At 49.4% G+C, this 20036-nt stretch overlaps 1 protein-coding gene across 2 annotated transcripts in view; it reads right to left on the minus strand.

The window, feature by feature from the left end:
• The window catches only part of ITGB5 (integrin subunit beta 5), a 110605-nt gene that overhangs the window by 58278 nt on the left and 32291 nt on the right, over nt 1-20036 (minus strand). For both annotated transcript variants that reach the window (XM_024578147.4, XM_053918469.2), the window contains one exon: nt 15590-15758. In XM_024578147.4, coding sequence (XP_024433915.1) covers nt 15590-15758 — 169 coding nt within the window. The remainder of the gene's footprint in view (nt 1-15589; nt 15759-20036) is intronic.

Genomic DNA, 20036 nt, shown 5'->3' on the forward strand with positions numbered 1-20036 from the left:
CCTCACACGGGCCTTCGTTTTGTCACCTGAAACATGGAGATAGCCCGACTTTGCAGGGCTGATGCTAGGTTTACGCATGATGCATTTAAAAGTACATAGCATATAAAAAGAACTAAAGAGAGATCTATAATTATTACTCTAAGACTAGTAACAATTTTTACATTTCTTCACTTCTGCTTTTACTACTTGACATGCGAGGCGCCAGCTGTCACAGGGACCAGGAAGCACTGCATCCCGAAGAGTTTGAAGCTTTGCGTTGTTACAACCACCGTGAGATTCTACCACACACCTAATAGAATGGCTACGATGGAAGGATGGAAGGATGGAAGGATGGATGGATGGATGGATGGATGGATGGATGGAAGGAAGGAAGGAAGGAAGGAAGGAGAGAGAGAGAGAGAAAGAAAGAGAGAAAGAAGTGTTGGTGAAGGGGGCCAAGAGGTACGAACTTCCAGTGATGAAATACGTAAGCCCTGGGGACGTAATGTACCGCAAGGTGACTACAGTTCATAATACTGCCCTGCATATTTGACAGTGCCGAGGAGAGTGGCTCTTAAAAGTTGTCACAACCTAAAAAAGTTCTGTGACCGTGTGGTGACGGGTGTTGACTAGATTTATTATGGTGATCATTTTGCAGTATACACAAGTATCGAATCATTACATTGTGCTCCTGAAACTAGTAAAATGTTATGTCAATTATATCTCAATTTTAAAAGATCAAAAAGACTAACCACACCCAATGTTGACTGAGGTGTGCAGGAAATGAAATTACATACACTGGCAGCAACAATGTAAAATGGTACTGGACACCTTGGAAAACCGGCAGTTTCTTAAAAAGTTAAACACCTGCCCTGACCGGTGTGGCCAAGCGGTTTGATTCCCAGTCAGGGCACATGACGGGGCTGCAGGCTCAGCCCACAGTCGGGGAGCTTGCAAGAGGCAACCTTGATCGATGTTCCTCTCCCTCTCTTTCTCTCTCCCTCTAAAAATAAAGAAATAAAATCTTAAGAAAAAAAGTTAAACACCTACCAAATGACCTAGCCTTCCCACCCCTAAGTACTGGCCTATGAAAAATGGGAGCGTATGTCATACGAAGGCTTGAATGCAAACATTTATGGCAGCTCTATTTGTAATAAGCAAAAACTGTAAATATCCAAAACAACCCAAATGTCCATCAACAGGCAGAAAAGTACTCAAACTGCGGTACATCCATGCAAATGAATGCTACTAACAAATGAACGGAAACACCCAACACCACAGATGAACCTCAGTGTAACTGGGCTGAGTGAAATAAACCAGGCCACAAAGAGCAAACACTGTACTTGTACAATTTTAGCAAATGCAAACTGATGGGTGGTGCCAGAGAGGAGTTAGTGGCTGCCAGGGGAAGGGGACCAGAGGCGTAGGAGGGAGAAATGACAAAGCAGCACAAATACCCTTTTGGGGGAGAAAGATACACTCATTATCTTGACTGTGGTATATATATCTCACAGGTGTGTATGTACAACAAAATTTTTAAATTGTACACTTTTAATATGTGCTGTTTATTGTACACCAATTATTCCTCAATAAAGCTTTTTTTTTTTAAAGGCTTGGTTTGCTCAGAAAGTTATTTAAATACCATAAATCACATGACCAGACAGAGGATTTACTCAGGTGCTGGGAAAGCCACTCCTGCCCATCCTTCGCCCGCTCCGGGCGCTGTGGGCTCAGAAGTCTGGCAAATCTCTGCTCGGCAAGGTGCCTAATCTTTCCCAGTCCCAGCTTTTCAGCTCTAAAAGGAGATGACACTAGCACCCATAGAACAGGGCTGTTGAGAGGATTAAACACAAGGATATACGAAGAGCACCCAGCTCAGTACCCCCATGTAAAATTAACAAACAGTTCTCGCGATCGGTATCCCCAGGGAGCTGAAAATCTGCGACCCAGTCTGTCACCCGGGGGCACCCCGTCTTCCCTTTGGGCTGCGGGGGTTTTGGTGATGTGCATCTCCTTTCTGCTTACCAGCATTTTCTGAATTTTCAGACTGAATATATTCTCTTTGTATAGAAACTGCTTTTAGGAAAAATGTTTAAAAGACCTAAACTTGTCTCCATGTCTCTGAGCAAAAACAACTTTTAAAAGCCGATTTCATTCAACGTGACAGAGGTCAGCCCTCAGATGAAAACGTCAGGGGCAGGCGGGCCGGGAACACGCTGGACGCAAGTCAGGCCAAGGCCACAATTCACTCCGCTTCTCTTTGTCTGCTGGTCTAATCTGCATCAAGTTCACCGCAAGGTCTGTGCCGGCCCTCAAACTCCCAGTTCCCACGCTTGCTCCAGGTGGTAACTTCACCTTTTTTGCCACCAACAGAGAGGAAGGTAACAGGACTTCCCTCTCATCTATTCCAGTCTCTCCCAGGGTCTGCTTCCACAGAACCAGGATGCCTCGAAAATAAAGGGGGCCACCTCCTGGCCTCTCCTCTGATCTTAATGAAGGAGTGCTCCTCCCTCCCCCAGGTAAGCAGCCCCCACCTCCCACCCTCTTTAGAGAAATTGTTCTCTAAACGGTCAGTCTCTCCTCCGCTTCCTTTCCTTGTGCCTACAAATCTACTCATGACTCACTACTAAGGACGCTTCTTTTGACTCAGATACTCGGCCAGTCTCTCATCATTTCTCTCTCTCTCCCTCAAGACCAGCAGATTTATTACCTCTGTTTCTTTTTTTCAGTTCCTTGTGATCTGACCTCTCTCTCTGCCCCCCCAGGCAGCTGTTCTCACAGTGGCTCTCTGTCCTGGCAGCACTTGAGGCCCCTCTAGGGAGCCTTAACTATACTGGTGCCCAGAGGTTCTCGCATACCTGGGCTCACCTGCAGGCCTGCCACCAAGGTTTTTAAAGCTCCCCAGGTGAGTCTGCTGTGCAGCCAAGGCAGCCCCAGACATCCTCAGGCCTCGCTCTTATTGCCTCTCTGCTGCCGACCAGGGCCTCCTCTGATCCCTCCTGCCCTCAGCTTTGGGGACACAGTGCCGTCCAACCCCCCCAGTCCACTCTGGCTGCTTGCTGATGCCATCTTCTCTCCCAGCAGTTACATGAAGTCAAAGGTAAATCAAAGGCTCCCCCCCGTAGAGACTTATCCAAGTTCGTGCATCTGCTTGGATAACTCTTAGTTGCATCCCCCACCACCTGATTTTTCTCCTGAGCTTTACTCCCAGATCTGTGCCATCACAAGGAACTCAACTTACCTGAAGCTGCTGCACCAACTTCCCTCCAAATCAACTGCCCCTTAGGATGCCCACTTCTGACAGTGGGGCCGTCAAATGTCTGCTCTAGAAACCTTGGAATTATCTTTTTTATCAACTGCCCTGGCCTCCCAACAGCATCTGTCCAGTCCCGAACTATCAGTTCTCTCTTACTGTCCATTCCCATGACCTGTGTTGGGCTGGAGCCTCTGGGCTGCGCCGCATGCCTCCCCTGCCCTTCCCAAACACACCCAGTGAGCAGGCGCAGCCCGAGGCTCACCTCCCTCCTGGCCACCAACCTGCACTCTGCCACCCCAGCGTGATGTGCTCTGTGAGCCACATTTACTCCAGCTGGTTGGTCCAGGTGAGCCAGATAAGTGGGTAGGTGGCCATGCTGTGTGCAAAGTGGCCACCCATGGACTCTGGACAGAGAGAGCAGCTGAGGAACACCCACACCCACAATCTCTGAGTCCATCCAGGACACAAGAAGTAAACTCTCTAGTTTTGTGGGAACCAACCAGCCTAACCAGGGCTGGGGCCGCAGACGACTCTCTCAGTAGAAATTCAGCAGAGAATTTGCCTGAACTCTGCTCTGTCCTCAGAAAGCAGCAGAGATCTGCAGCTGAGGGAAGAGAGGGGGTGCAGGGCCTAGTCCCAGAGTAAGCAGAAGCACTGCCTGGCACATACTCAACTCACAGAGGAAGGTGCAAATGAAGACAAACAAAACCGGGGCTGGGGGCGGAAAAACCTCCCTCACCAATGTCCACAATCCACTCACAGTTTCCCTGGCTATTTACTACGCTCTGAAATCTATCATCATTTAAACATCTAAATATAAGAAGTTCTAAAAGGCTATCTTTTTTTTTAGATTGTATTTATTTATTTTTAGAGAGAGGGGAAGGGAGGGAGAGAAGCATCAATGTGTTGCCTCTCACACACCCCCTACTGGGGATCTGGCCCACAACTCAGGCATGTGCCCTGACTGGGAATCGAACTGCGACCCTTTGGTTTGCAGGTCAGCACTCAGTGCATTGAGCCACACCAGCCAGGGCCTAAGAAGCTATCTTAAGTGGAAACATTTCATCGAATTACCTGCAATGTGCTGAGATATGAGAAAACTAATAGGGATTGCAGAAAGGGTAGTGACAGGGCCACGGGCTTGTTGGACCCAGCTCAAGAGGGGAGAGGAGGGGGTGGAGCGGGTGGGGGGGGGGGGGTGTCGCAGAGGAGGGCGGTGGCGACTGGAAGACCTGGGCAGCAGGGCCTGCAAGTCAGCCCGGGCTATGTGGGACACTGAAATGGTGAAGGGGATGTGGTCCATGAAAAGGGGAAGCAGGGTGGAGATGGAAGACCAGGCCTTCCAGCCGCTGAAAAGACAGATTAAAAACTGGCTCCTCCCACCCTGGGAATAAGCCGGTTGGTTAGAGTATCGCCACAATTTGCTAAGGTTTCAGGTTCAATCCCCAGTCAAGGCACATACAGGAATCGATCAATGACTTCATTAAGAAGTGGAACAACCAGAGACATTGAGATAAAGAACAAACTGACAGTAACCAGAAGGGAAAGGGGAGAGGGACAATGGGGGGAAAATAAGGGAAGGGCCATCAAGGACCATGTATAAAGGACACACGGACAAAGCCAAATGAAGGTAGGATTGAGGGTGGGAGGCAGGGATGGGTGGAGAAGGGGGGGAAGGTCGGGAAGAAATGGAGACAACCATACTTGAACAAGAATAAAAATTATTTAAAAAAATAAAATAAAATTGTCCAGTTGTGAAGGCAAAAAGAAAAGTGGAACAACAAAATGATGCTTCTCTCTCTCTCTAAACATCAATAAATGCAATTAAAGAAACACACACACAACTGACTCCACCCCAGGGTAAAGACAGATTTGTTGGCCTGTTCACCTCCAACATCTGCCTCTAGAGAGTATGAGGCGAGGGAAGAGAGAAATAAGGACTAGGGAATAAGGATGTGGTTTCTCTGTTTGAAGACCTGGGCCTCCAGCCTGTGGGCAATTTGGTTTCTGGGGTTAGAAGGAGTCACACTGAGGGACTGCAACATCTGACAAAGGAAGATGATCAGAGGACTAAGAAAAGGCTTCAATTTCAACCCTCTCCCGCCCACCTCCAGTCTGTCCTCGGTCCTCTTGTACAGCTGTCCACCCCTCCTGGACTTGGAGACTCCATGGGGAAGCCATCAGGAGCCAAGGGAAGCTTTTCTAGGTATCAGCTCAAAGCAAGCTGAGCTTGGCACACAAATGAGTACACATGGTAGAGTTCATGGTCACAGTGGCCAACTATAGATGCAGCTTAGAGGCTGCACTGCTGAGAACCACAGAAGACAGGCGAGAAGGGGCTACTACAGAACAAAAGCTGGGCTATCAGCACACTGAGCTGTTAGGACTAGCGGTCTCCCTGGAAAATCCTGAAGGCTGCCAGAGCTGCTATAACTTCCTGATAAACAGGAAACTCTTAGCTCCTGTGCACAGTAGCATGTGCAACCGTCCTCCCCCGGAACGGGGTCGGTCCTGGTCTGGGGGCTGCAAACTGGGTCACGTGGGAAATGGGAACGGCTCCTTAGATGAGAACTTTGCTCTCTGGATGCTCACACCTCCCACTTCTCCTTCCTGCGACAGGCACTCTAATGTCCAGTTGTAAGAGCTTTGAGAAGTTATTCAACCTCTCTAGGCCTGTTTTCTCATCCAAAGGAGACGGTAAAACCACCTTCAAAGGATTAACTAAAATAACAACATTTGGTGTATAGAGCCTGCTCTCTTAAAGCATTTGGGCAACGGTAACCAGTAACATCAGCAGCATCAGAGCCTCTAGGCAAACATGGGGGGCAAAGGGACCAAGGTGACCCCCTGAAGGACAAGAACACTACGATTCAACCACTGGGTCCTAAGGGGCCAGACTTTCCTCAGAGTCTATGCACTCAGTTGGTGCCCGAGGTCGCTGTACAGGCATCGGTCTTCCAGCTCAAACCATGTTCATGGGGACAGGAGCCGTGGCCCTCATCTACCCATCCTCACGGCTCCTAACGTGCCATCCTGCACGCAGTAAGGACACAATAAACTGTTGGAAAGTCATGATAAGACACTGTACTTTCACCTTCCAGGCAAGCACTGAGAGAGAGAGGACAGGCTTGGGAGAGGAGATGAGGGAGGAGAGGAGGCTGACCTGACCAGCCGGGGCAGTCCCCACGGCAGGTCCGAGCTTGGCCACTGGGGAGTCTGAATGCCAACCAGCACACAATGAAAACCACGGTTAGATTCCTGAGTGGCTTCCCCTATCATACTGACATGCAAGCCTATTTTTGTCACGTTATAACAATAAACATGTTCTCATTAGTAGTTTGTTTTTCCTGCTTCCATCCATATCTTGTAACAAAAATAAATCTTTTTAAAAAATCTGTTCTGTGATTAAACTTGAGGGCAAAAGTCTAGTATTTCTTTCCTTGGGGAAAAGAAATCTCAGCCTGTGACTCAGGACTTCGACACCCGCCTCGAGCCCACGCCCTGGCGCGGCGCAGCAGCGCAGGCCTGATGTGGGCGCCGTGGAGAGTCCCTTCTGAACTGAAGAGGGGACATCTGGAGCGGCGAGGCTGAGCCGTGTGAGTTTTCTGCCTTTGCTGGAGGGATGGTCAGTAGTCAGTACCAAATACCATGGACAGTCAGACGTCAGTAATCTCACGTGGTTCCATCTAACGTTCAGGAACAGGCTGCTTCACTGACTTTCTAGTGCATCTGCCAGCTCAAATCCAATCCCTGACGATCGGGACTTTTTCTCATCTTTCTTTACTTTTTGTCACCCTACCTGCCACTGAGCATGTACTGGGAACCCGTTAAATATTCACCGAGTTGGAAAGTACTGCCAAGTAACAGTACTCTGGTTCCGCTTTAATGGGCGTGTGTGTGAAGCGCTGTGACGTGGAGGCAGCCTGGGGTATTGAGAGGGTGGATCATCTATTCCTTCACCAAATGTCTAAGGAGAACCCGTGATGTGCCAGGCTGCGAGCTCAGTGCTGGGGATGGAGTGTGCAGTGCTGAGAACCACGGAAGATGGGCTACAAAGAGCTACTACAGAACAGAAGCCGCATGGTTACTGGCAGAAAAACAAACTCGGTGGGAAGAGCAGCGCCTGGAGTTTGGACAGAAGAAATAGGGTCCCTGTCTTTAGGGAGCTTACTGTCTCAAAGACTCAAAGAGTGGCTCAAGTAAAAATAAATGGTAACCGGGGTGGGTGGGAGCGAGGGTCTGGTACTCAGGGACTGAGACCTGCTCAGGAAGATCATCCAGGGAAGGCTTTCCTCACACAGATGAGTGAGCGGAGATCTGAACCCTAAGTAGCCGTGGATTACGCATTAAAGAAAAGAAGGTCTGGGAAGCAGAGAGGGGATGCATGGGGAGAGCACAGAGGGTTTTCAGGGCAGTGGAACTACTCTGTGTGATACTACAGCAGGGGACACACGCCCTCACACATCTGCCCGAACCCCCGGAATGTACACCACCAAGAGTGAACCCCAATGTACTGCAGAGTACCACTCTAGTGGGGAATAGGGTAATGGGGGAGGCCATGTGTGTGGAGGGTGGGGGGGATGGTGTATGGGAACTCTGGGAACTCTCTGCTCAATTTTGCTGTAAACCTAGAACTGCTCTTATGAAACAAAGCCCATTAATTTTTTTAAAAAAAGAAGGAAAGAAGAGCGGGAGTACAGGGGAGGAAGCAGTACGTGCAAAGGGCCTCACCAGAGTCAGAGTAACTCACTCAAGGTCGCAGTGGCTGGAATGCAAAGGCCAGGGGTGGAGGCTGGGGAAAGCAGTGCCCGAGAGCAGAGAAGAATAAATCCTTGTCTATTCTCCTCTTTGCCGAATGGACATTTAAAGCAAAAAGGAGCCATTACTTGAAATGAAAATTTGACGTTCTTGCCAGGTACAGAAATACAGCCTCAGTCATAGAAGGGGACTCCTAGCTTCCCCCAGGATGGTCCTTCCCTGCCACTGTTGGCCAAGGGAGCCAAGGGATGCAGACATCAGCTGAGCAGGAAATAAGAGATTTATGTTGGAAGATAAAAAAAGAAAAAAAGATGCAAACTCTCACTCACCGCTCCTCCCGTCAGAACAAGCAGCCGTGCACAGGGCAGTGAAGCCCAGAGCACAGCTCCTGGGCAGGAGGCAAAACAAGACCACACCACCTCAGGGCCTAAAACCGTTAAGTGATTAAAGGTGCACATTAACCCCCAACGACCTGCCAAGTAGGGAGCCAAGGAGAACCTTCACCTCCACTGATGAATCAAATCCAATCGCTGCACAGGCAGGGGACCTGCAACCTGCCCGCCCAGCCCCCCAGCTTCTATGGGCCACAGGGAATTTCATGGTGTTTCACAAACGCCCTGAACCAGAGGAGGAGCAGCAGGCTGGGTTGGATCAAGCCCCAGACACTGTGGGGCTACCTCCTGGCAGAAACAGTTCACACACGCTGAGGCAGGTAACCCAGAAAGCACGGAGACAGAACATGTGGGGCAGCCCCTTCGGGTGATGCGCAGGCGTCAGGGGTGGCCAACCTCCTCAAGGGTAAAAGGTGATCCCCTACCTTCTCAACTAACGCTGGGAAAAATGCCGCAAGTCTGAGGGCTGTGAGAAAGCAGACCAGTCTGCAGAAACCAAATCAGGTCTGCAGGGGCGGGGAAGTGGGCGAGTGCACAGCAGAAGCCTCTCCAGTGTGCCTGACACCATCCCTTCAGTGTTATCTCCAGCTGCCTGGCCAGCCTGAGGCTCAAGCCTGAACCAGGAAAAAAAGCAAAAGAGCAAAATCCAGGGCGGTGAGCAAAGGAACTGGGGCTGTGACAGTCCTCTGAAAAGCAGCACTGACCAGTACAGCTGGAGGGCACCCTGGAGGCCTTCCCTGGAACCCCACCTTCCTGCATTGTCAGATGAGCTCTCTGAGACCTGGAGAGGTCAGCTGGCCTCCACAGGCCAGTCTGTAGCAGAAGAGGCAGAGCAACATGACTCCCCGCTCTGCACTACACTGTTGCTACTTCCCAAAGCGCCCAGGCACCAGGTAACAGAGAGGGCATGGGCTTTCCAATCAACCAGAGCTGGTTCCAATCCCGGCTCTGCCCTTACTAAGAGTAAGTGTAATGAATCTCTGTGCCGCTCAGTTTCCTCGCCTGTAAGCTGGGGACAACTGAAGGGCTGTGTGTAGATCAGAGGGACTGTGCACAAAGCATCTGGAGCACAACTGGTCAGCAAGGGCAGCAATTATTTTGTTTCCGGGTTCTGCAGAATGTGTATTCCTGCAGAGAGTCTTGCCAGAGTTAAGCTGCCCCTCCAGCCCCCTGGGGCTGTGGTCTCCACTGCAGATCAGAACGCTCGCCAGCAAAGGAAGAAAGGACCCAGTCCCTGCCAAGACGTTTCACTCAGCATGTAAACTTAGTTTGTTTGCTTTGACACTTAAGCATCCACCTATTTCTGAGAGGGCATATAATGCTTTAAAATTTTAACACACAATGCAAAATGTGAGAGTCAAGATTAAAACAGAAAGTCTGTCTGAAAGATATGGAAGACAAATGCTAGGGCACTAGAAGCTGAGGCCAAAAGGGAAGTGCTCTGGGTCGCACAGATCTCTTTTCTGTTTGAAAGGAGGAAACAGTCCACAGGCCCAAGAGCAGCCGGGACGCGCCCAGCCGGCTCAGAGCCGCAGACGGCTTGAGGAAGCTGCGAGTCAGGAGGAAGCAAAGTGAAGAGGTGACTGGCACTTTGGAACACTGCTCCTCGGCCACCGCTCCCATCGCCCCAGGCCAAGGGCACACAACTTAGAATCAACTTCTAGAAAGTCATAAAAGTGGTAACGGGAGAAACTATTATTCTGACCAAGAAAACATATAAACAGGTACAATAATAGGCTTCTAGGTAAAGACATGAAGTTTAGGGCAGTGCCACTCCCTCGCTGCACCCGGCTGGGTTTGACACAATGAAAGCAACGCCCGCATGGGTAGCAGAGGCACGGCCGAGCCGTGGACGCTGTCAGACCGCCTTTCACAGCGATGTGACCTTCTGGGAGAAAGACAGCCATTCCAAACTTCCACTTGCAGAAGCAAGCTCCTTAAGCTAAACTAAATCTTAAATAGAAACAGTCAGTTTCCTTCTGTTGGCAAAGAAAGGCTCTGCAAAAAATACAGAGCAGGCCACAGAGGTAGGGTTAAAGTTCAGGCATGTGAACATGCCATCCCACGCCCTGGGTCTCACAGTTGATGACTAACAGTCCATCCCAGGGAAACCAGGGTGAGCAGGAGACCAGAACAAAGACGCCCGTGGGCTGTGAGCTAGGCCTGCTTCAGCTGCAGCGCCAAGGGCTCCAGGGTCAGAGGAGGGGCCCGGGCCCAGCCAGCCCCAGCCTGAGCCGGCTCCTCTGCAATGGCGGAGGTTCCAGGCCTGCCAGCTCCTCCACAGTCAGTGAGCAGGATTAAGTGGAGGGATTTTCATTTGGGCAGATCAGGAGGCAGGCAAGTCAGTAAACAAGGTAAGGAATGCTTAGGACTTAAAAAAAAAAAAAAAAAAAACTTGAAAAATATATCACTGAAATTAAAAATCTAATTATCATCATTAAAAACTGGGGCCCAGTCCCCAGTTGGGGTGGTTCGAGAGGCAGCTGACCGGTGTTTCTCTGACACATCTATGTTTCTCGCCCTTTCTCCCTCCCTTCCTCTCTCTCTAAAAATAAATAAATAAATAAATTTTAGAAACAGAAAGAAGGGAAAACCGGGACGAAAAGATGCTTTGCTTGGGGCGATGGGTGCACGATGCAGTGTGCCGATGATGCTTGAGTAGTACACTTGAAGCCTATATGGTTTTGTGAACCGATGTCACCCCAATAAATTCTATTTTAAAAAATTGAAATGTCATGGAAATGAGTTACATCTGGGATCTGCTTCAACCAGAGGGAGATGAAGTGGCTGGGACACAAAGGAAACAGGAGCGGCCACGAGCTAGCGTTTGCTAAGACGAGCCACGGCTGCGTGGGGCTGCACCGCACTGTTCTCTCCACTTGTGTATGTCTGAAGTGTCATAATTTTTAAAACACATATTCATTGTGGAAATTTAGGTAAATACAAAATTTTTTAAACTACACACACAAAATACCCCACAGACAGTCCTATCACTGGAGACAACTATCATCACTTCAGTCTATTTATTTCCAATATTATTTCTGTCTTTTGTTTGCAAAATAGGGTCATGCTGTTTGCACTGTTTAATCACCTGCTTTCAACTCCCTTCTTAATTTATCTTAAGAATTATTCAATTCCTTAAATATTCTTTAAAAGTATGACTGCTACAGTTATTTGTCTAAAGACAGGCCACAGGGTTAAGATGGTGGTGTAGACAAAACGCCACATTCACCTCCTCCCACAACACTCAAAATTAGAACTACACCGCAGAACCACCACCAGTCAAAGCTCCTGAAATCTAGCTGAACGGAAGCCCTATAACTGATGACATCAACAAGTAGCTGCACAGATATGATAGGAGGGGTGGAGATGCAGAATGGGCTGGTCCCACACCCACGAGTGGCAGGTAAAAACTGGGAGGGATAGCTTCACTGCAGAGGTCCCTCCTGAGGAGCGAGGGGTCGCAGCCCCACACTAGGCCTCCAGGCCAGTGTTCCAGAGCTGGGAAGAGAAGTCTCCATAACTTCCGGCTGTAAAAACCAGCAGGGATTTAGGCTGAAGGAGATGGAGACAGGAGTCCCAGGCAGTTCTGTTTACGGGGCCTTACTCAGAGTTCTCACACTCACTGCCTCTGAGCTCCAGCCTGGAGGCAGCAGCTCGAAAGGTACCAGGGTCGTGTAGGGAGACACAGAATTGTCCAGCATCAGGGTGAGTGCTGGGGCAGGGGGGCAGCTTTCTCCCAGACAGAAGTGCTGGCAGAGGCCATTGTTCCTTTTCTGAGCCCTATCCCCACAGAGCCAGCAGGCAGGGGCCATATCTGAGACTCCATCAACTTGGCTATCACTGTTTGCCCCACCCAACTTGCAGACCCAACCAAGCTATAGCTCATGCTTCAAACTTTCAGAAAAATTTCTCAAACAAGAAGCACCTGACATTGGCATGCCCTGTACCTCTCACTAGGTGGCCCCACAGGCCCAGCACTAGTGGCAGCTGCTTTGGTTTGCAGCCTGGCCTCTCCTAGGCACCTCCAAGCCCAGCACAAGTAGCAGCCATCTGCATTATTGCCTTATAGCTCATGCTGGGTGGCCCTGAGCAGAACACAGGAGGTGGCTGATGTTGGATTACACCTCCCAGGAGGCCCCAGAGCTGGCACACCTGGTGGACAGCTTCAGACCACACTGAAGCACCACCCAATCATCTCCACAAGCGACACACTCAAGGGGTGAACTCAACGGGCACCTGAGCCCCACTGAAGTAAATCCTGCTTCATGGGCTGTGCCCCTGCACAGCTCATCCTCCGCAGAGGTCACAGCCAGTCCTTGGAGCTGACTGGCCTGAGGGTAAATCCGTCCCACTGTGGTGCCAACAGCAATCAAGGCTCAACTACAAGAGAGTGTGCAGAGCCCACACGGGGGGGGGGGGGGGGGGGGGGGGGGGTGCACCTGGAGTGCCCAGCTCAGGTGATTGGGGAGGCTGTGCCACCACTGGGCCTCAAAGGACACCTACTCGTTAGGTCCCTCTACCAAGCCTGTGAGACACAGCAGCTCTACCTAACACACAGAAACAAACACAGGGAGGCTGTCACAATGAGGAAACAAAGAAACATGGCCCAAATGAAAGAACAGATCAAAATTCAAAAAAAGAACTAAACAAAATAGAAATCAGCAATCTACTAGATGCGGTGAAGAACACGAGTTATCAGGGTGCTCAATGAACTTAGTGAGAACCTCAACAGCATCAAAAAGGCCATGGAAACCATGAAAAAGAACCAGTCATAAGTGAAGGCTACACTCCCCTGACTGGTGCGGCTCAGCTGGTTGAGCGCCATCCTGCAAAGCAAAAGGTCGCTGGTCCAACCCCTGATCAGGCACATGCCTGGGTGTGGGCCAGTCCCCTGTTGGGGTGTGTGCAAGAAGCAACTGATTGTGAAGTTTTTCTCATACATCCATGTTTCTCTCTCTCTCTTTCTCTCTCCCTTTTCATCTCTCTCAAAATAAATAAACAAAATCTTAAAAATAAGTAAGGCTGTGGTGAACCAGGAAAGATGACATTTGTTATAAACAAGGGATTTCAAGTGAGAAAGAGAACTGCTTACTGTGTACCCGAACATAAACTGACAGCACAAAGGAAAAGGAAAGGTGAGGAGAGAAGCTGGTGGCTCACAGACTGCGTAATCCCCAACAATCATTAACTTCCCAGGCATTCCCTACTGCAAAGGTCACGGTGGGGAATAAAAGAAGATGCCAGGGGAGTGCCTCTCAGCCGACAGCAATGCATGCAGTATGTCCAGGCAGTGAGCTTAAGAAATCTCTGAAATGTTCCATCTTGAAATACTAGGTGTTCGAAAGGAAGAATATTTTCATGGGTCTGGGGCAACACAGGAAGGTTCTGCAGGCACAAGAGTAAGTCCAATGGCTTCTCAAAGACCATTGTGCTTTCAGGATTCAGTCATGCTATTCCAATGAATGCAATTAAACAGTTAACATGGACGTTGCTTAGGCTTGTCACTGGGTTCTTCCCCCTAAGGCAGGGGTGTCAAACTCATCTTCACTGGAGGCCACATCGGCCTCGTGGTTGCCTTCAAAGGGCCGAATGTAATTTTAGGACTGTATAAATGTAACTACTCCTTAACTAGGGGCAAGGAGCTCGGCCTGCCGCCGGGTAGAAACAAGGTGCCTGGCCGGATAAAACAAGGTGGAGGGCCGGATTCAGCCCGCAGACCTTGTGTTTGCCACCTGTGCCCTAAGGCTTAAAGGTACTTTCTTCCCTCAAAAAAGAAAACCCACAAAACTCTGAAGATGGGGGAGAGAGGTATCCTATGCCTTCTGCACTGTTCTTCCCTGCCAAGGAGTGGAATTTTGCAGAATGTCTGTCAATATCTGAATGCCAGTCAAAATCCCACGTTTCTTTCTGAAGCAAATTTATGCACTACACTTGAAAAATTAAGAGCTGAACACATTCTCACTGTGTTCCGTCTGGCTTTCTTGGATGCTACAAAGCATCAGGGACCTCTGAATCAAACCATCCGGCTCTGGCCAGCAGCTGGGAAGGGGCCAGTCTGTAGCCGCCCTGAGTGTAGAGCCCCTGGGAGACCTTCCTCTCCAGCATGGTGGGCAAGGGGACCAAGAAGAGGAGTGCAGGAGACCGAGCTTTCTTCACTTTTTCCACTCCTCTTTTACCATTCTCTACCATTTCAATTTTTTTAATTTCAGAAAGGGCAACCGTGGCTCTCTTATCACCCTGTCCAGGACTGAGTGGAGGAGAAGAGAGAACGAGATACGCCGAACACAGGCTCTGCAGGGTCAGAAACATGTAAGTGGACAGCTCAGTGCTTATCACCCAGTAAAGAACAGCAGCTGCTTATAAGCACTTTCTCCACACTGAGTCCTAATCGCCTCCCCCGGCCCTCCACAAACACAACAGTCCCAACCTCCGCCCTGCGGCCAAGCCTGCCTGAAGTTTCCAGAAAGCACTGCCAGCTACACATGCTTTACGATGACCACTATGGAAAAATTTCAAAAGTGTGCATTGAGATAGCAAATTCAGAATGATTTTTATGTTTAGTTGTTGCTATTGGGTTGTTTGGACAGCAGAAAATTATTTAAGAATGAGTTATTACCAACATTCCAATGATATAGTTTGCTGAGATTGGAACCTCTCAAAGCATGAGTTCATTTCTGACCTAAGTCTCCACCCTCCCTCTGCATTCATATATCACAGAGAAGCAGGAGAAAAAACAAATCGAAATGCAACCAAAGACGGCATGCAATTCTCCTTTTCAGCTGGATTCCCTAACAGAACAGTACTGAAGATATTCCAAAATTGGGGCAGAAAGCTCTATGAGCTTCCATGCATTTGGCTTGACCTTTATTTTTTTCTCCCTGAACAGACAGAAAGAAAAAAGCCAAATGTATAAACACAGAACAGCTGTCCCCTGGCACAGACAACATCCCTCCGCGCACAGCCACACCCTGATGCCGAGATACACATCAGCCCGGGTCCCTCCCTGAGCTCGGGCTGATCTGACTGCTGGGGGTATTTCCCCAAGGGTCCTCTGAGCTCACCCTCTGATGTAAGAGTGGATGGGAAGCCACATGCTGGGACAGCTCAAAAGCTGCCATCTCCTGCAGGCCATGTGAACGCCCACCCTGACACTCTCTTCCTTGACCTCCCACGTAGGGACAGGACCAGAGAGGAAAGTTACCTTGCAGACAGCTGCCTGGAGCACTGCGTCAAAGCCCCCCTCGGGGGCATCGCGGTTCCGGGACACCCTTTGTTTCCGAACTTCCTCATTGAAGCTGTCAACTCTGTCTGTGAGTGGCAGCAGGTGGCGGAACCCAAAGGATGGGACGCAGTTTGGGAATAGCTTGTAACTAGAGGGAAAGAAAAGAAGAGTCACTTTTCCATCACTGTCTCTAAATTTAAACAACCAAGTACTCTTGATTATTTACCCAGCACCTACTATGTGCCCCTGAGGCCAGCACAGTGGGGAGAACAAAGAGAAATGGCATAGTAACAACATCAAGCTCTAAATTGCAGGCAAGACAGCCAGGTTGTAAGTGAATGAACAGGAGAAATGGTTAAGAGGAAGCAGAGATAACAGTAGGCTACTAGGTCCAGAGGAAGTCATCATGGGCAAGGGACCAGTGGTTCAGGCTCCAAGGACTAGGCAGCATAGCACAGCAGGAAGGCCGAGGAAGGTGGGCAACATCGGGTGAAGGCAATGTGAGCAGTTACTCTGTGAAACCAGCTTCTCCGACTCCGCTGCTGCCATGGGACAAAGGATCATATCACCCCTTCACGGCAACCCACTCGGAGACCACCAGGGCAGCCTGGCACATGAGCCAGTGCTAAATGCAGCAGGAATGAAGATGTTCTTTTTGCTACTTTATTCATTTATCAATAGCGCAACAATAAACTATCAGCTTTCCTAGGTGCAATAAATATCATTTAGAAACCAACCATTTCCAAATTGAGAATTCTATCTGGAAATATGGAAGGAGGGAAGTGCTGCCTCTTAACAGTAGGTTAATGCACAATACAGTTAAATATCGGGCAATCGCACCTCGAGTCTGGAGAAGAGGTCCCAAGTGGCCCATTCCTGGGAGAAGTTAGATCCCAGTTACAGTTCTAGGAGTTTCATATTTATATACAGCCAATGAAATAGGAGGGGAGGCCTTACGTTGTCTCACAAATGGGTTCACCTGGTAAAAGGGGAAGGGGAAGGGAAGAGCATCCGGCCCAGAGAGAAGAGTGCATGCAAGAGCCCTGAGGCAGGAGGGAGTGTGGAGAACCCAAGGACAGGGGAAGGCCACTGGGGCTGCGGTGCAGGGAGTAAGGGCAAGAATGGGCTAAGAAGAAGCTGGGAAGCCAGGCTGGGCCAGAAGCCTCTCTTTCAGAACAGAAGACGAAAAACAAACATTAACAGGGAGGCCTGGGGGGAAGCCTTCATACCTCAACGCAAAGCCTGCACGCAGGAAGGGGAACGGGCTTAGCAACTGCTCAGGGTGCTGCCTAACTGCCACCAAGAAGCCACTGCCAGGGCAGGTCTGGGCAGGCTCCCCTCCAGAGGCAATTCTGAGCTTTCTGGGAGGCTGCTCCATCCACCAGCCACGAGCAACCAGCTGGCTCCGGGCAGAGTCGACCCCACCGACACTGTGCCCCCACTTCTCTCCAGACAGGGGCAGTGCCTAGAGGCTTTCCCTGCTTGCCGGTCCCTTTTCCCGTGCCCCCTCCTCCTACCCCCAAATCTTCACCTGCACCTTGTGCTTGGACAGGTCAGATTCCTGTAACCTGTGCCTGGGGCTGCCCTGACTTTTCATCCCTGTCTCATTTTGTCGTAAAGAGCAGGGCCATGGAAATTACTCTGCCATCCGGAAGGACTGAGCTGAGGTCCCATCTGGCGTTCTGTGACAAACAGGCCCGGGAGGAAATAAACACAAACTCTCGCTTCCCCCTCTCTCTTCCTCTAAGCAGCTACTCCCTTCTGTGTTGTTCTAGTCTGTGACCTAGGACTTCGGGTATGTGCTGACTGTCGTGGTTAATCAAGTTGGTGAGGAAAGGGAGGAGCACAGCAGAATAGCAATAGCTGTTCAAGGAGAAAACCAGAAAAACTGAAAAGTTCAGATAAATTAACTCAGCATTTTTACCTTTTCTCTTTCATCCTTGCAAACAGCAATAAGCATAGTTGACCCGTGCAGGTGAAAACGTGCACATAATTTTTGCTTCCCCAAAACTTACCTACTAATAGCCTACCACTGACTGGAAGCCTCACCAACAACGTAAACACATATTTCACATGTTGTATGTATTACATTCTGTATTCTTACAAAAAAGGGAGCTAGAGAAAAGAAAACATCAAGAAGAAAATCGTAAGGAAGGCAAACGCATTGACAGTACCGCAGATTCACTGAAAAGACTCCGCGTGCGCGCGGACCTGCACAGTCCCAACCTGTGCTGCTGCCTACAAGGGTCACCTGGAGATAAGCCTGGGCTGCGGAGGGATACTATTAAGTCAGCAGAATTACAAAGCATGTTTGCCAGAGAAAAGCCTTCATTACTGAAAATTTATTACAACCAAATTAGTCACCTCCTAGCAAGAGAAAATCAGCCGCTGTTGAATGTCTCTGTCATCACTAGAATACAATGTCACCTGTGTCCAATTTAATGGTACCCCTGGCACAGCTGAGTGACCTGAAGATCTAGGTATTTGGGGGGCTCAGGCCAGGAAGCCCTCTGCCCCCACCCTGTGTCTGTGCCCCAGGGCCCCAGTGGAGGGCCATGTACAGGGAGTTACCAAATTAAAGATTATGACCAGGAAGACAAATAAAATGTATGTGCCTACAGAACCTGGGGAGCGTGTGTGTATAAAAAGTGAACCTAATTTGAAGACGCTAGATCTGGGCAAATCTAGGAACCAATGTAACGCTTCAGGACAACCTCGTGGGGTCATCGAGCTGACTGGGAAAGAGCTCCTCTCTTGCTCAAATCATACAGAACCGCTGGATAAAGTCCAATTTTTTTCAATGTTAGTATGTAGCCAAGACTCGAAGCCCAGCAGGGAACTCTCAGGCATCAGAAATGAAGAGGAAACCATCCAACAAATGAATGGACGGGAGAGTCAAGGTGGGAGGTAAGCAGGGGCTCACGCCAGAGGCTCCCCATGGGCAGGGCCCTAACAGGGTCACGAGAGCCTCGGGTCTGTGGAAGGCCAAGCGTGGGCTAGGAAAGCAGAGTGTGATGAAGAGTTACCTCGTCACTTAAATCAAAAGCAGAAAAATTCCAGCCACTGGCCTGGGAAGGAGGGAATATCCACTCTGGGCCAAAAGCTAGATTATCACCCATAAAGGTTGCAGTTCCAGGCCCGAACAAGTCAGAATTCACTACTTTTATGGTGAAAGAACCCCCAACCAAGAAATGAACAGGAAAACTAGTCCCACACACTTGGAGGACCCTGGCAGCAGCAAACATCAACCCCCTGCGGGGCGGCCAGCACACCTGGAGCACGAGAAAAGTTAGGGACCCCACGTGAGACAAGCCGCCCTGAAGGGGCGCCACCAAGTTCAACAAACTGAGGGCTCCTCAGCTCAAGAGGCAGAGATGACAGAATGACCTGAAGCACCAGAAAAACAAGGAAACGTAAAACACTGCAGGAGAGGAAGGAATAAATACCAACACCCAGAACAGGGTATTATGGGGGGGGGGGGGGAGTATGAAAAACAGAGTCTGACAAAGAACCAGATCAAAAACACAGTCACCAAAACGCCAAGACGGAGCTCCAGTGTATGAACTAAGCGACTGAAGAACAAAATGCTGAACTGGAAGAAACTTCTTACGCAGTTTGGGGGTGGGGGGAAGAGGAAGAAATTATGGGAAAACATTTAAAAACAAAGTTACAATGAGAAGCACCAACACCTGGCAGTGTTAGGAAGAAAATGGGAAGAACAGGAGAGAGGAACTGAAGAGAGAACGTCTGAGAATTTTCAAAAATAAGGGTGCATCTCTGACGGAACAAGCAGACCAAGTACTGCCATTTTCTGTGTGTATGGTGAGAATGTTGAGAGCTAGGAAAGAGGGCTAGGCAATTATAAGCATTGCTAAGCAGAAAACCTCTTAAAGCAAATGGGGAAGAGAATGGATGGGGAAGAGAAACAACATTGTCAGTCATGATTTGCAGGGATTTGAGGGCTCATCCTGAGCTATAGCCAACTAGTTGGTGGGCCATAAAATTTGAGGCACCAGTCGCATCTTAGGTTGAACTGAGGGTACCAATTAGGTAAGACAGATGGTTCTTATCACAGGAGACAGGGGTTCGAAAGAAGATTTTAACATCTGGTTAATGTCCCTCCAGGACCAAGAGCTATGCAGAGATAACAGCAACCCCCGCTTTTGTAGCTTGCTTCCTTGCTTGTTTCGCGCGTATAAAAGAGCTAGCCTGTAAGCGTTTGGCGCGACTCCCCTTTGCAGCCTTAACGGGCACCCTGGGAGTTCGCCCCTGCGCAGGTAAAAATAAAGTACCATCTAAGTGCACTCCACACGTCTCCATTTGATTTTCTGCTTGCGTACGGGATACAACAAGAACATTTAAGATCGACTCTCCTAGCAACTTTCAAAGATGCAAGTATGCATTGCAAGTGCAGTTTTGTTAACTC

This window comes from Desmodus rotundus, chromosome 2, assembly GCF_022682495.2.
Source record: "Desmodus rotundus isolate HL8 chromosome 2, HLdesRot8A.1, whole genome shotgun sequence".
In the NCBI taxonomy this organism is placed as follows: Eukaryota; Metazoa; Chordata; class Mammalia; order Chiroptera; family Phyllostomidae; genus Desmodus; species Desmodus rotundus.